The 16,697-nt window shown below is 46.7% G+C and overlaps 1 protein-coding gene across 1 annotated transcript in view; it reads left to right on the top strand.

The window, feature by feature from the left end:
* Dock1 (dedicator of cytokinesis 1) overlaps positions 1-16,697 on the top strand; it is a 514,332-nt gene that overhangs the window by 426,336 nt on the left and 71,299 nt on the right. The window contains exons 33-35 of the mRNA XM_059265078.1: positions 4,871-5,019; positions 15,376-15,461; positions 15,645-15,801. Of these exons, the coding sequence (XP_059121061.1) occupies positions 4,871-5,019; positions 15,376-15,461; positions 15,645-15,801 (392 nt within the window). The remainder of the gene's footprint in view (positions 1-4,870; positions 5,020-15,375; positions 15,462-15,644; positions 15,802-16,697) is intronic.

Here is a 16,697-nt window from a genome sequence, read left to right as displayed (position 1 = left end):
TCACCTGCCACTCCGCCGCAGCACCGGATGCCTTCCCTCTGCCCTTCCAGTGCTGTGTGGGGTCTTTGGAGATGGGTGTCTCACACAGAGGTGCTGCAGCAGCCCTGCTGGGTGGGACAGGGCAACAGGCCTTTTCTTCCCCAAACTCAGCATGTAAAAGAGAAAGTCAAAACCATACTCTTCTGAAAGAAAAGTAGGAGAAAATGTGTTCATTTACCCAACTCTCCTGTTGTTTGGGGGAGCTGATTGAGGCAACCTGCGGGGCCACCTCATCTCCCTCTTGCCTTGGTTCCACCGTCTACTTTTGTTTATTACATCCAGCTCTCAGGAACCAGCACATGCTCCCTGACCCGATCTGGCTGGAACAAAAGTGCTCACAGAGAGGCACTGTTTGGGCCTTATTTGGCTTGGGCTATTTTTCATGCAAGGATCCCCTTCACTGGTGTTTTTGCGAATGTGCAAACTGGCCGCTTTTCATTAAACCTGGATAGAGCATGATAGACCCTAACAGAAGGTGCTGGAACGTTCTGTTCTGTGGTCCTTGTGTGTGCAGAGATGTTATTCCTGAACATCTAAGGTGTCAAGGCGAACATCCAGATCCTGGGGAAGGTACTGCCTGGGAAATGCCTGGCTTCCAGGGAAAAGCCAGGTGTCACTTTCAGAGGAGTTAGCACTACATCCTGTCCCTAGAATAGAAACTCCAGGCAGGTCTTAAATGGGTAGAGAATACAACCAGGGGGGCGAAGGTAGAATGTCTGCCTTGTACCGTGGTTATTAGAGCCTCAGGTACTTTTCTGTCCCTGTCATAAAACACAATGACCAAAAACAACTTAGAGAAGAAACGATCTGTGTCACCCAAGGGTCCAGAGAGACAGCCCATAATGGCAGCAGGCTGCTGTAAAGGGAAGCTGAGAGATCATATTCCTATCTATACCCAGGAAGCAGAGAAAGCCAACTGGAAGTGGAGCAAGGCTCTATGCTCTCAAAGCCCGCCCCCAGTGACGTACTTCCTCCAGCAAGGCTGCACCTCCTAAAGGTTCCATAATCTTCCCAAACAGAGCCACTGACTAGGGACCAAGTGTGCAAATACCTGAGCTATGGGGACATTGCTCATTCAAACCATCACAATCAGCCTGTTCCTCCTTTCTCTCCAAAGGAAAAGAAACCTGCAGGAGTGCCCTTGACTCTCATTGACCCCCATCTAGGTCCGTCAACAGACTTCAGCTTGATGTGCACCAGGGGAAACCCAAAATGTGGATGTCCAAAATAATTAAACATCATTAAATAGTGAGCATCAGAAAGCCCAGGGACTATGGACTTGTGACAGCTCTATCCCTAGGGGTGTTACTGCTCAGAGGTCTCAGGTTACTCCAGCCTGATGTGTTTTCCGTACCAAAAGGAAGGGTGATGATCCATGGGGATGAAGCCCTTATTTTTTTGTAGCTTAGTTTTCCAGTGGCTGCCCTGCCACCACTTGCTCTGCCTTGTATGATCCTCCCAGCTTGGAACAGTAAAGGCTGCGAGTGACAGAGAGAGCTTTATGATGCCGGAATTACAGTTGATGAACAACTTGCTGTCACGATCTCCTGTTTTCTGAAGCATTGGCTCTGACATCTTTTAGGCATAATACAAGGAAAATGTCACCTGAGAAATTGAATATAATGGCACTTTCAGGGGACCACTTTGCGGCACTTGCATGCCTTTCAGAAGTGCTAAGCCTTAAGGGAAATAGGCAGAATCACACCATTGCAGCTTCAAGACAAGGTACTAACTATTGAGCCAAAGGTGGAAATTTGGATTCTAATTAAATTCAGGTTCCTTATCGGAGATTACATTTGTACCTGTGTCCATTCCATAAAAACATCTTCTGGCTTCTGAGGACGGTCTACTTTCTTATGTATGGTTATTTATAATAGACACATTTGCTTAATGACTCTCTTGACAGAAATCTGCGTTCGTTGAGCCATAAAGAAAAGCAAATTCCGTATTGTGTTTCCCGATTGTGTCAAAGTATTAATAAGATTAATTAACTCCAGATCAGCTGGCTGGTGTTAATAAGAAAATGTCACAAATAATTCACTCAGGCGTATCGTTTCTCATGCACCCTCCTGTTACGTGCCGGAATGAGACAGTGCTAGTTACAGCGCAGTGGCTGGAAGATAAAGGAAGAGTTCTGAAATGTAAGAGGAGAGACCGCTGCCGAGGAGCGCCACTCCTGCCTCGTCATCTCCCCTCAGCCCTGAGCTGGTGTATTAGTCAGCGTTCTCTAAAGGAACAGAACTGATAGAAGGACTCTGTGTGTGTGTGCGTGCATGCATGTGTGTGCATGCGTATGCATTTTAGAGTGGCTTACGGGCCGTGTTTGAGAAGTCGCATATGGCTATTTCATGATACAAAGGCCAAGACTCGGCCGGGCAGTGGTGGCGCACGCCTTTAATCCCAGCACTCGGGAGGCAGAGGCAGGTGGATCTCTGTGAGTTCGAGGCCAACCTGGGCTACAGCGTGAGTTTCAGGAAAGGCGCAAAGCTACACAGAGAAACCCTGTCTCGAAAAATTAAAAAAAGCAAAACAAAAAAACAAAGGCCAAGACTCCCATAATTGTTCAGTCCATGAAACTGGATGTCTTCGCAGTCCCAGTCTTGTGCTGGTATCCCAGGGAGGACCTAGGGAGCTGCTGGTCTTCAGTCTATGTTGGAATCTCAAAGAAGCAGCTTCTAATACCAGCGGAGGAGTGCCTCAGCAACAGAACAGATGAACTTGCCAGCAAGAGCAAGGGCAAGCAGGCAAAAAGCAAAAGCTTCCTTCTTCCAGCTCCTTTATATGGACTGCTACTAGAAGGCATGGCCCAGATTTAGGCTGGGTCTTCCTACTTCAAATAATCTAATCAAGAAACATCCCTCACAGGTGTGCCCAGCTGCTTGAGTTGATTCCAGATATTGTTGATGAGCCACAGAGATTAGCCATCCCAGCCAGCCTTGCATCTGTATAGAAAGCTTCCTGGAAGCCTCACTCCAGCACACCAGCAGGGGTGTGAGCTAGGGCTTGCCACTGCTGCGCCCCCCCCCCTCCGGCCGCCCCATCTTCCTGGCTCTCAAGCCCCATGTATCTATGCCACTCCCCAGGTGTCCTGAATTCAGTGACGTACAAGTGGGCCTGGAGCTCACCAAGTAGGTTTGGCTGGCCAGTGAGCTCTAGGAATCCACCTCCCTCCACCTCCCCAGTGCAGGGGATGCAAGTGGATTCCACCACACCTTTGCTTTTCATTATTTTAAGTTCCTAGGGTGGAACTCAGATCACCATGCTTGCAGGGTGGCAGACCCTTCATCTCCTTAGCCCAGCAAAGCTGTTCTGTACATTAATGCATCTCTCTCAAGCAGTGGCCTGGGGTGGTAGACCCTACAATTTCTGCAGTCCCGTGTCCCCGCAGGGGCTCTGTGTGCTTTGACTGCCGCCATTCAGAGTGCTTCATAAGTCATTGGGTCGTTCACGGAGGTGCCACCTTTCCACGCCATCTCGGAGACAGAAGGGACCTAGGATACCATCTGCACTCTCCCTGTGTCAGCTCCATGCTTGTCAGATGCTGGTGCTCCCAGCCCCTGTCCCCTGCTCAGTCTACTGAACAGCAGATGGTGATCACGTCCTTGACTTACCAGCTACAATTGACTTCTTGTGAAACCAGCCTGTCTGGTCAATATATTGGGAGATCTTGTCTCAAAACAAACGTCAAAACAAGAGCTCTAGAAGAATACGATAGTACCACTAAACACACTGAACAAGATGTGCCCATAGGTGACAAGTTTTTATTTTGTGTGCCTTGGTCTTTTGCCTGCATGTATGTCTGTGAGAGTGTTCCAGATCCCTTGTACCTGAAGGTACAGGCAGTTGTGAGCTGCCATGTGGGTGCTGGGAATTGAACCCTGGTCCTCTGGAAGAGCAACCAGTGCTCTTAACTGCTGAGCCATCTCTCCAGCCCCTGTTAACAAGTTTCTGAGTATTTTTTTATTATTACTGTATTGTGTGCATAATAAGGGGGGGGGGTGGTATGCATGCCATGGTACCTGAATGGAGACGAGAGGATAGCCCTGTAGGGTCGGCTCTCTCCTTCTACCTTTATGTGGGTTCTGGGACCATGCTCGGGTCATGAGGCTTGGTGGCAAACACCTTTACCTACTGTGCTATCTTGCTGGCCTGAGACATATGTAGAGGATAGTGTCTCGTTGCTTGCTCATGATTTCCTCACAATTCAACTTTCTCAACTCCACTTTAAGATGGGAGATTGGACCCTCCCTGCCCTTCTGTAATAGACTTAAAGTGAATGTGTCTTTAAGTCGCTTCCTTTGTATCACTAGGAATTCTATCCACTTTTTTTTTTTTTTTTTTTTGCATGCATATATGGGTGCTGGCATGCTCATGTGTTCCACGGATGTAGAAACCATAGGTTCGCTTTGAGTGTCATTTCTCCATACCCTCTAATTTATTTACTGAGGCAGGGTCTCTCACTGAACTCAGAGCTTGCTGTTTCGGCTAGTCTGATTCATCATCCTGCCCCAGGGATCCAGTGTCTGCCTCTCATGTGCTGGATGAGTGCCGCCATGCCTCTCCCGTTTTTGTGTGGGTACTGGGATTCTGAACTCCAGTCTGCATGCTTATGTGCCAAATGCTTTGCCTATTGAGCCACCTCCTCGGCCTTCAGTCCACACATGACTGGAAGTGCTCAGACTCCTTACAAGCAAGATCGGGTTCACAACCGTGGAAACTCCCATTCAAAATCACAGGGTCTGGGCTGCTGTGTTCTGTGTTCTTAAACGCTCTTTGAAAAGCCACCTCTTTCTTTTTAAAAATAATAGATGTCACATTTCTATATTGAAAGGTCAACATAAGATAAAATTCATCCCAGAAATGGTCGGCCCGATATTGGAAATGACATTGATTCCTGAGACGGAGCTTCGAAAAGCCACCATTCCCATCTTCTTTGACATGATGCAGTGTGAATTCCACTCCACCCGGAGCTTCCAAATGGTAAGGATGTAAGTGTGCAAAGAGTGTGGGGACTGCAGGGACAGATAAAAACAAAACTGGAAGGCACTCCCAGATGGTTCTACAGATAAAGGTCTCACACACACACACACACACACACACACACACACACACACACACAAACAGTTCTCCGCACCTCAAAGAAAAGGCCGTGACCATCCTTACTGAAGAATCTGTCCTCTTCTGTCTTCCTCTTTGGGGAGGGTGGTCCTTGGTTTCTAGCTGTCCCTTACTGGTATTTATATGGACTTTACATTAAATCCTAGATTAAAGTCCCTTGAGGCTGGAAAGAGGGCTTAATGAGTTTAGAGCATTTTCTGTGCAAGCATGAAGACCTGAGTTTGAATCCCTAGAACACTTGTTTTTAAAAAAGCTTAGCCCAGCATAGTGACACATACTACTGCTGGGGCAGGAGACAGATGGGTCCTAGGAGCTTGCTGGCTGGCCAGCCTAACCAAAAAAGTGAGCTTTGGGTACAGTGAGATGTTTTGTCTCAGGGAATAAGGTGGAGACTGAGAACAGGATACTCAACACCCCCCTTTGGCCTCTGCAGGTGGGCTGTGCACTCCAGGCCTCTGCAGGTGGGCTGTGCACTCCAGGCCTCTGCAGGTAGGGTATGCACTCCAGGCCTCTGCAGGTGGGGTATGCACTCCAGACCTCTGCAGGTGGGCTGTGCACTCCAGGCCTCTGCAAGTGGACTGTGCACTCCAGGCCTCTGCAGGTAGGCTGTGCACTCCAGACCTCTGCAGGTGGGCTGTGCCCTCCAGGCCTCTGCAGGTGGGGTATGCACTCCAAGCCTCTGCAGGTGGGGTATGCACTCCAGACCTCTGCAGGTGGGCTGTGCACTCCAGGCCTCTGCAGGTGGGCTGTGCACTCCTGACCTCTGTAGATGGGCTGTGCACTCCCACACATACATACCTACTCACATACACATATAATATATATGAATATACATTAATATATGTGGTGTGTGTATGTGTGTGTGTGTGTGTGTGTGTGTGTGTGTGTGTGTGTGTGTAATTTTTAAATCTGGTTTTAATGGAGATAGAACACTTCTGGAAACAGATTGACTTTTTTGCCCTAGGCTGCTCAGTTTCCACTACCAATAAGTGTACTATGCACCTGCTCATTCACATAGCTTGAATCATATTGAATGTTTCCCCAGTATACATACTCAGAAATGCAATTTTGGAATCAAAATGCTTTTGTACCATTTGACATTATTGCCAAATTGTTTGATATTATTGCTACAAGCTTTGACCTGCCTTCACTGCTGGCGCCTCTAAAGCCTGGCTCCAGTGTCACTCCAGGCTTGTTGAAAGTACAAATTATAATCTAAAATACTTTTCCCAGGCATAAGATTCATCTGACTTTTTGAATTTCATATGAACCAAGCACAAAGAAAGACTCGTGAAAATTGCTATTAATTTAAAAACTTGGGTAAAGGGAGAGAAAGTGTTTATATAGATAAATGTCACAAGTCCAGGAAACTAAAATCAAAAGCCATTAAAACCATTTATACCATTTCTCAATTTTTAAATGTAGTCTTTGGGTCAAAACAAAGGTCAAGGGTAGCTGAAATGAAGATGAATGAGCAGTGGGTTTCTGCGTTTCCCTTGCCTCCTCGTGGTCTTTGTGTCTGGTCGCTGTGTTGTGGACGTTTCTAACTACCCTACAATCATCTTCTAAGGAGGTGCTTCCCATGCTCTGATTTCCTCCAGGTTTGCTGGAAAATGGTAGAAGTTAGTGAGAGTCACAGAAGCAGGGTCTCCAGTCTGAACACTTTCCTCCTTTGGGGCATTCAGACTCTGTCCTTGGTTTTTGCAGGAAGCAAAACTTCTGAGTCACACCACAGAGCAGCAACGCTCCCTGAACCCACACTCCTGTTTTATAAGCATTTCACGGACTTAAAACACACCTTGCTTGGATGTAGGCAAATAAAAGCACAGCCATGAGCAAGCAGATCCACAAAAGAGACGTATCGGGCTAAGCATGTTCTCATACGCCAGCATTTGGTGGAAAACTCACTGGCTGTTTTCCATTTGTGTTGAGACACAGGGTTGCACGCAGTGATGACTCTTTAAGTGAAGCAGCCCAAAAGACAAAATCCATAAAGTCTGTTGGAAGAATCTCGTGATCACACGCTTTCCCTCCTCACCAGAACAAAGACAGGAGGCAATCCTGTGTTGGCTCGCAGCGTGAGAGGGTTTTTGTTCATGATCAACTGTCCCTATTGTTTGGGGTCCTTAGTAGGGCAGCTCATCATAAGGGCCTGGAGAAGTAGTGGTACCACACTCCTCCACACACCCCAGGACCAGGAAGAGAAAAGAAGTCAGGGAAGAGCTGAGGCCCTGATCTCCCTCAAAGGTGCACCTTATTGGCCTACACACCTCCCACACTAAAGGTTTCCCGGAGACCAAGCGCCCATCACGTGGAATTTGAGGGCACTGTAGAGGTGCTAACTGTACAGATCTCTTCTGTGTCAGTCTGTTCCTGAGGACTGGGAAAAGACCAGCTACCTCAGCCTCCCAGGAAGATGCCGTGCCCAAAACCTTCCCCATCACTTATTTTTCAGCTGGTATCCTGGTCATTTGGTTTTCTGGTATAAGTTAGTTACGGTGTCCTTGGCTTGCCCTCTCTGCCTCCTGATCACATTCATTCGAGAAGACTCACCATTCCTTACCCTTTCTCATCTCCAACCTTCATCCTTCTCTCCATCCCTGCTCCCCCACACCAGGGCTCTCCCTCCGGGACCACAGCACTTGTCTGTTGACTTCCTCTGTCCTTCTGGCACCTTCCTGCTGTCAGTCTGGCTGAAAGTCTGACAGTCCTCGTCAGCCTGTTCTCTTAAAGCAGAAGGCATGGCCCCTGTTCCTCATAGGCAACCTCTGCGGGTACACCCTGACTGGATGCACGCTCAGCCCCCAGGAAACAGCTGGTTCCGCCTGCCTCTCCATCCAGGAGCTGCTGGGCTGGGGATGGTTGGCTGCTGTTTAACTAATCCACCACAAATGCAATTATCTAACCTGATTAGTCACGTCAGCGAGGGCTTAAATTGCCTCCACTTTTATAGCAGATGCACAAACCTAATGGAGTGAGGGGAAGGCATTAGGGTTTTTTGTTTTTAGGCAGCTTTAGTGCTTTGGTCACAGGCCACAGCATCTTCTAAAGATTGTGCTTTCATAGCAGAGCGGTGGATATGCTGATGTTGGTGAAATCTGCATCGTGGCCAGGTTGTATTGTTGACTTGTAATTGGAGTTTGGAGGTGACCTACCAGGTTCAGGGGGCAACCTCCGTTTTGACTTAAGATTAAATTGTTATCTACCCATGACTGGAGCTTTAGAAGCCTGTCCTGCAAATCGGCCCTCCCAGAGTTGCCTGGAGTTGTTGCCCTTGCCCTCCTCAGCCACAGTGCTAGCATTTTATTAGCATGTTCTTTCCAATGCAGTTCTTGGAAGAACAGAAAACTTCCTTCAGGATCCCTGTGCCCTTGCCCTGTACAGCCTCTCCAAGGTCCTTCCTTTGGCTGGGCTCTTATAGTGGTAGGATGGGGAGGCCTAGAGTTACCCATTCAGGAACTATGACTCCCTGCAACCTGTGACAACCTTTCTAGGGCTGCATTTCTTACCCTGGGTCATTGAGTCATCTTGGTTTCTTCAGTTCTGCAGATTTCACCATGAGCCATCAGCTCTATGAAAGTCTATAGACCTGAGCATATGGCTCAGTGGGTAGAGTGCTTACCTGGCATGCACAAAACCATGGGTTTGATCCCCAGCACTGAATAAACCAGGCGTGGTGGTACGTGTTTAATCCCAGCCCTTTAGAGGTGGAGGCAGGAGGATCAAAATTTCAAGGTCATCCTCAGCTGCCTAGCAAGTTTGAAGCTAGCCTAGGATACATGAAACCCTGGCTCAAAAAAGGCCGAGAAAATGCAAAACAACAACAATAACAGGAAGGTCTGTGGACACAGGGTCCCTTATTGAAGTAAAAGCCACCTGTTTATGGCCAAGTTGTGCAGGGACTGGATCCCAATGGGTGGAGCTGTGATCCAACATGGTCTTGGACCAGGCAGAAGCATGTGAAATACAAGGCAGCCTAGGGTTCTTTCAGAAATCCCTCCTGGCTGTAGGCATGTATGTCCTTATGGGCCAGTACAGCAGCGGAAGGAAGACATGGTTGGCTAGATGCTCTGTCCCATCCCCACATCCCCACTCTCACTCTTCCTCCCTGCCCCATACTGTCTTTGGAGCATGTCCTCCTCCTTTTTGTGAGTGCTCCAAGTAGCAGAGGCAAGAAGACATGTGGGGGTCTCAGCTTGCGGACCTCTCATGTGCCCCTGGGGTGATCCCTCCTGACCTGTGGCAGCTGCCATTGACAGAGGAACTCCCCTGTCATTGCTCTGCCATCTCCCCTCAGCAGAAGCCCATTTCTTTCTTTCTCTACCTCCTTCATCTCTGACTGCTTCTGAAACTCCAGCTTTCCAGTTCTTTCAGTCCACTCTAAGGCCCTTTCATGATCTGGTTGTCCCACCCATCCATCTAAATCATTCCCTCCTATTGGTTCCCCTCCAGGAATTCTCTGTCCATTGTACAACTCTCATTGTAACATGTTACCTCAACTCACCCCTGTTTTCATGGTCCTCTGTCTGATTCCTCTTTCACCCCATCCTACAGTAGCATAGGAGAGGTGGGGAGGCGTCCAGATTGTTCTGCCCCATTGGTCACCCACCTCAACACACCCAGCCTTGGTAAAGAGATGATGAACCATCGCTTGGCCTTACACTGACTTTCCTGCAATTTTACTGACAGCCTTCCAGATGCAAAACCCTCAGAGTCTTAGCCTCACACTGCATTTTACTTCCAAAACATAAAAATGGAAAAAAAAAAACCCTACTACACTTTAAATTCTCTCCTGACATATTTTTTAAAGAATTCCATTTGTTACAGCTTTGGGAAATACAGTGCTAACAGCTGAGAAAGTGTAAGCAAATAGCCACACAGTCCACATACCATTGATAAAAACTGCAGTGGGAAAGGAAAAATCATATGCTCAGTCATGGCGCTGTTTCATGTCATCTTTTCAAGGCTTGGTAAACTGCCCCACTGCCTCCAGACACCCCCATTTAGTAGTAACAATATAAACATGAGTAATCTTGGTGTCATCCAAAACTCAGTTCCTGAGTGTCTGTTTGAATAATCTCCTTCTGCTGCCCATGCTGCTAACCTTAAGCAAATAATTGAATAACCCAAGTGGATGTGGGAAACTTCTGCCTCTTAGTTAAAAAGCCAGTACAATTTGTAATATACGATGAATGTGAATAAATTGGGTGGAAATTTTGTCTTACTTATTCTCCAATTCATTGGGAGTTTTATTTGTTGGCTTGTTTATTTGTGCTCCTCATTTCTAAAGAATGCGTGGTCACATTGCTTTGGAGGCTTCTAGAAGAACCATGGCAAGGGGAGTAGATTTGATTTCATTGAGTTCATTCCCGAAGGTGGTCTGAGAGATCCTGACAACCAATGCCTTTGACTCCAAGACTTCCTATTATATTGAATTCTGTTCCTTAAAGCCTTCCAGCAAAGACATTCTCAACCTCTCATTGTCTCCCTTAACTAAATCAACCTTGACTCTCTCTGCGGCCATTTTCTCTCAGTTCACAGTAATTGTGCTCAGCTAAAAGTCCCTCTCCAGGCTGAGTTGTGAGTGTCTCAGCCAGACAGTGCAGGCAGCCTGGCCTCCTTGCCCCAAGGGTACAGTTTTGGGGTCTCCCAGCTCATGAACCGGTCAGAGAAGCTTCAAGGTCATGGAGCTGCCTACTTAATAGACATGGGGAATATGGAGGTTTTTAAATATGGGATGAAATCCTAGAGATTAATTAAGTGTGTAATTAAGTTTACACAGTGGTTAGGGAAGATAAATGCAATCTAAATAAAAAATATTAGTGTGTCTGAGCACAGGGATTAAAGGCCAAGTGACAGATTGGAGAACCTGTCACTGTCAGGATGTCATCGGGAGAGCTGGGAGACAGAGGTTCTTAAGCAATGGCTCATGTCTGCGGAGGCTTCTTTGGGAACACATTTTCCACCCAGACTCAGTCAAACATCTTTCTGTTTCTTGTACCCTCTGGTAAATCCCATGAGGAAGGTTCCATGGCTCCAGCAGGCTGGCCCAGCTCCATCTGGAGGTAGAGGAGACGATAGAGAAGATTCCTCAGTGTTCTCTGAAACCAGGAAGTGGCCAAGCACCAAGCTCCTACCCTGCAGTGTCTTCTGAGCTTGTTTTCATGAAAACAAGGGAAAAGGAGAGCACTTTGGGCAAAGGGTAACATTTACCAGGAAACTCTTTTGCTATTAGATGCAGCAGGCTACACTCATCAGTTCATGATTTCAACCAGCTCGTGATACGCTCTGAGCCTTTATCTGGATGCCGAATTAGTTGTGTCCAGATCTCTATGATAAATAATCCTGGATACAATGCAGGTCTGATTATATACACATATAAATATATCATAGCAATAGCAGTAAGACTGGGAAGGTGGCTCAGTGGGTAAAAACACACACACACGATTTTTGATAGCAGTAAACCTAACCCAAAATTATACATCTCAAATGAATTATCATTGGCTTTAAGATTATCTATGGCTGGAATCCCTACTTCGTAGTCTCTGAAATAGTATCCAGTAGCCCTGAGCTGACTTTGGCAGTAAGAATGGGAAGCAATAGCTTTTTTTCTGAGTTAATTGAATTCACAACATCAGTGCCACTGTGAGGCTATCAGAGTCCGTTGAAAAGCATCCTTCCAAATGTCTTCAATTGATGATCTCTTACATTTAATGTTCTCAGGTGGATACTGCTATCAGAGACTTGAGATGCTTTATTCAATATTTTAGGTTGGATACCCTGTAGATATTTTTGTAGCAATATTGGTGATTCAAAAAAGAGAAGAAAATATAATGATTCTGCTTATTACATCAGTGAGTGAGCCTCTGCCACCTTTTGGGTAGCACAATAAACACACTCTAATTTTATCCTAGCCACCGAGCCCTGCTGCCTGTTACCACAGTGCAAGCTGACAAGGGACACAATAAACACAACCTTTATAGAAAAGCAGCCCTGCTCTGTCAGCAAATTGACTGTCTCCAATTTATTAGGATGGGGCTGCTTAATTCTGGTTATGATAACAGGTCACAGTACACTAGCATATTGATCCTAGTACATTCTGTAAAAATGAATGAAGACTCAGAAGTGAGAGGCTAGCTGAAGAGCCCTGGTGCCGTGAGCCTGGCTGATACCTGATAGAGTTGCCAGTTGTTTGTGCAGATGTTCTACCTAAATCTAGAATTCAGTAAATCTAGAATCAGCTGTGCTCTGGTGCACTTACCCTTTGGCCACTCCTTTTGGAAAACATTAAATTCCTCAGACCAGTTTGATAAGCAGCGTATTTAAGGAGCCAAGACGTCCTCATTGTCCTAATGTGTGTGACAGCTAAGTTTACACCCGGAAGCAGAGAAAGCAGGTTTTTGGAAAGTGGAAGCCACATCCCAATACCTGCTGACTGGGGAGGGGTGAACAATTTTGAATGCGTGTGCTTGCCAGTGTTCGGATAAGTCCTTCCTTTCTGAATTCTCTTTACTTCCCCATTTGTAGTCCTCAAACATGGATGTTTGAGTGCTGTGTCTGAATTAAGGTATTTGGTTCTCTGTTAGATCTCAGCTGTTTGTTGGGAATCACTCCTGTTTGTCACACTTTTGATCTTTGTCACCCCACTCTGTTTTCCCCTGAAAGACAGGACTGCCTTAAAATGCCATCTCAGGGCTAATTGCAAGAGAGCTCCCTTGTATTAGAGTCCCAAATGAATGGCTGCTTGAAGGAATCCATTGTAAAGACCAGAGTCATTGCAGGCAAGTAGCAGAAGGTGGTCATTTTGCAGTGAAAGTATTTTTCTTAAGGCTCCATGTTGAAAAAAGGAAAATAAGCCAAGTCAATCTCTTCCTTCAATGGAACCGTCTCTGTTTCTAAAGAAGCCTTGAACTTCTTAAGCCTGACAATCAAAAAGTGGTATTTATCTGGGAGGAGAGTGTGAGAAGATCAGAAAGAATGAGGAGCTGAGAAAGGCCAAGGTGGCTGGGAGGCTGCCAAGTCCTTAGTGCTAAGCAAGAAGCAGCCCCGTTCCCACCCCGCCTGCCCCATCTTAGGTTTGTGCCGCAGGATGAAAGTGAGGCTCTGGGTGCTGAGGCATCCTGATGAGGATGGGAGAGAGTTGTGGAATAGAATATTTGTTTAACATTGTAAAGATGTGTTGCATTGATTTATACCACATTTGTTTAACTATGTAAAGATATGTTGCTGTTTTGCTTTGCCTACCTAAGGCACATGATTGATCTAATAAAAAGCTGAACAGCCAATAGCTAGGCAGAGGAGGGATAGGCAGGGCTGGTGGGAGAGACAGAAAATGAGAACCAGCCAGCTAGCCGGGGGCCAGACAGACATGGAGGGAGGAAGCAGGAAGGCAGGATAGACAGTACGTACATGAGGTTAAACTAGCCTCAGGGCAGCACATAGATTAATAGAAATGGGTTAATTTAAGTTGCAGGGGGAAAAAAGCTAGCTAGAAACAAGCCTAAGCTAAGGCTGAGCATTCATATTAATAGTAAGTCTCTGTGTCTTGATTTGGGGCCTGGTGGTCTAAGAAAGCCTGCTACAGGAGAGTCTATGCCGCCTTGCAGGCTCCTGGGCCTTGCTTTCTGCTTCTCCAGAGCTCACCATCAGCTGCCACTGCCACAGTAGCACTTTGCATGCCCCATGTCAGTGTCTCATGTCTATTGCTGTGGCTAATCCATGTCACCACTTGGTTGGACAAGACCCAGAGAGCCAATTGTTTCAGTACCAACCAGCCCACTCTTCGCTGACATACTAAGCTCTCCTGAGCTCCATCTGTGTTAAGCCTCAACTCCCTGCATCCCTAGGAATGTAGCTCATTGGTAAAAAGGGCTTGCCTGATATAAAGGAAACTCTGGTTCCATCCTCAGCACCCCATAAAATCTGGTATATTGGCACATATCCATAATCCCAACACTTGGGAGGTGGGGGCAGGAGGATCCAAAGTCCATCCTTGGTTACATACTGACTTTGAAGCCAGCCTGAACTACATGAGATTCCTATTTCCAAACACATGACAAGACACCAAACAAGTATTTTATGTGGGAGGGGCAACATAGTCACTTCATGATAGTCACTTCATGAGGACAACTGTCTCAGGCTGGTCTCAAAGCCTCAATATAGCAGTCACTAAGAGAGGAGGCCTGCTCTTACCTGGCTGTCATTCTTATAAGAACCTTGTCATTGTGGGGGACCTGATGACTGCTGCTGAGAACTGAATGGTTGAACATCTTTAAAGGGTCCCTGGAGATCCTCACATCCATGCTATTGCGTGCTTTCTTTCTGGACTTTGAATTTAGTTGTCTGCTTCCTTCTCGCTCACCTTCCTTTGTTTAGAGTGTGGACATCTCCATCTTTGTAAGAACCCACGCTCCCCTAGTCCCTCCTCCTACCAACACCCTCACTGGGTAACCCTGGTTTCTCTTTGAAACTGCATGTCACCCAGCTATCAGGGAAGGAGATGGGGAGACATTGTCATTATCAAGGTGTTTATATCCAGTCCAGTGAGCCCTAGAAACATTCTTGGAAATTCTGACTCCCTGGAATTTAGAGGTTTTTTTTTTTTTTTAAGTCTGAATTTGAGAGATATTCAGTCAACTGATGCTCACGCTATCCAGTCAGCAGCTCTGGAGTGTAGGGTGAGCCTGGAGATAGACCACGTAGAGGTGACTGCTGAACTTTCTTTCTGGGCTCTTCGGCAATCCTGTTTGAATTGGAGATCCGTCACGGCTGTGGCAGTGAAGTGGCCCCGTGGATGTTTTCAGATTGCTGAGAACGCTAACCTAGCAAATGAAATGCCATCTGTGCTCTCCCAGGAATCGGCGCCCTATTTCACGTGGTGTTGGTTGGTAGAGATAAAGTTTAGTGTCTCTTTCCGCTACTCCTTGATTCCGTTGCCTACAGTTGGCTTCGCCTTCCTTCCGTGCCTCTCACTCCCGCTATTGAGGGACAGGCATTCAGGCTCCAGGAGCTGCAAGAGGAGAGAAAGGTTCTCTCAGAGGCTGAGAGTCAGATGTCTGCAGGGGCTCGGGGACAGCATCTCTGAGATGAAATCAGGTTTCAAAGGCAGAGGGTCACCACGCGACAGTGATCCCAAAGATGGAGAAGTGATTGAGGCCCACGTTGTCAAATGGAATATCTGCCATGCTAATTATTTATGCTTCCTCTGTTTAATTATAGTTTGAAAATGAGATCATCACTAAGCTGGATCATGAAGTGGAAGGAGGCAGAGGAGACGAGCAGTACAAAGTGTTATTTGATAAAATGTAAGTGTTGATTCGTGGTGGGATTTATGTCAGGAGAGAGACAGAGAGACTTGTAATTAGACTACAATGAACTTTGTAGCCCAGAAATAATTAAAATGTGTTAATAATGGGAAATATTTTAAACCTCACCTCAAGTTCCTTTCTTGCCGTGTGATTCACAAGGTGTATGTAATTATTTTTCAGCCTCCTGGAGCACTGCAGGAAGCATAAATACCTGGCCAAGACAGGGGAAACGTTCGTGAAGCTGGTGGTGCGGCTGATGGAGAGGCTCCTGGACTACAGGACCATCATGCATGACGAAAACAAAGAGAATCGCATGAGCTGCACAGTCAACGTGCTGGTGAGCAGAAGTCAATTAAACTTGCCGTCTTCACAGCATGCCGCATGCAAACGGAGCCAGGGGACTTGGGAGCCCGGAGGACAGCTGGCCATAGAACACTTCACAGCACAGCAGAGCTGCCCCCTCCCAGGGTCCTCTTTGGTGCAGGGAAGGAAGGACAGAGAGTTGCTTGCATATCTGTTCTCAGCCAGGCTGAGAGCTTGGCCCCCTTCTGAACGTTTTCACAATGTACCTGCTGTGGCTGAGGGTGGCAAGCCATCTAGTTTCATAGCCAGGTAGCACCTCATGAGTTCCAGAAGTGAAGGCTTTACTTTTATTAGGTCAGAGTCAGGTACTATAGTGAGTGTCCTGAATGGTAGCATCCCAAAGATATATATTAGTTTTGTGAATATGGCCCTTTTAGGAAAAAGGAGTCTCTGCTGATGAGGTGGGGGTAGGTGTTAAGCTCAGTCTGTAAAATACTTGCCATACTAACATGAAGACCCAAGTTCAATCCTTCAGAACTCCGTAAAAATAACCCAAGTGTGGTGACACATAATCTCAGCACTGGTAAAGAAAAGACAGTTGGGCAGTTGCATTCTGGGTCTTACTAGGCAACCAGCATATTCTGCTTGGTATGCTCCAGGTCAATGAGAGATTCTATCTCAAAGGAAAAGAAAAAGAAAAACAAAGTGGACAGCCGCTGAGGAATCACTGACAGCTGAGCTTAAGATGAGATTAGCTGGGGATGCCTAGGTGGATAAGGGTTAAATCCATTCACAGGAGTTTCATACGAGGTAAAAGAAAAAGCTGGGCACGATGGTGCACTTAGGAAGTGGAGGCATGAGGAGCGAGAGTTCAAAGCCAGCCTCAGCTACATAGCGTATGTGAGACCGGTGTAGGCCACAGAAGACTGT

The sequence above is a fragment of the Peromyscus eremicus genome, chromosome 1, assembly GCF_949786415.1.
Source record: "Peromyscus eremicus chromosome 1, PerEre_H2_v1, whole genome shotgun sequence".
NCBI lineage: Eukaryota > Metazoa > Chordata > Mammalia > Rodentia > Cricetidae > Peromyscus > Peromyscus eremicus.
The sequence above is the reverse complement of the archived record's forward strand: the minus strand, read 5'-3'. Positions and strand labels throughout refer to the sequence as shown.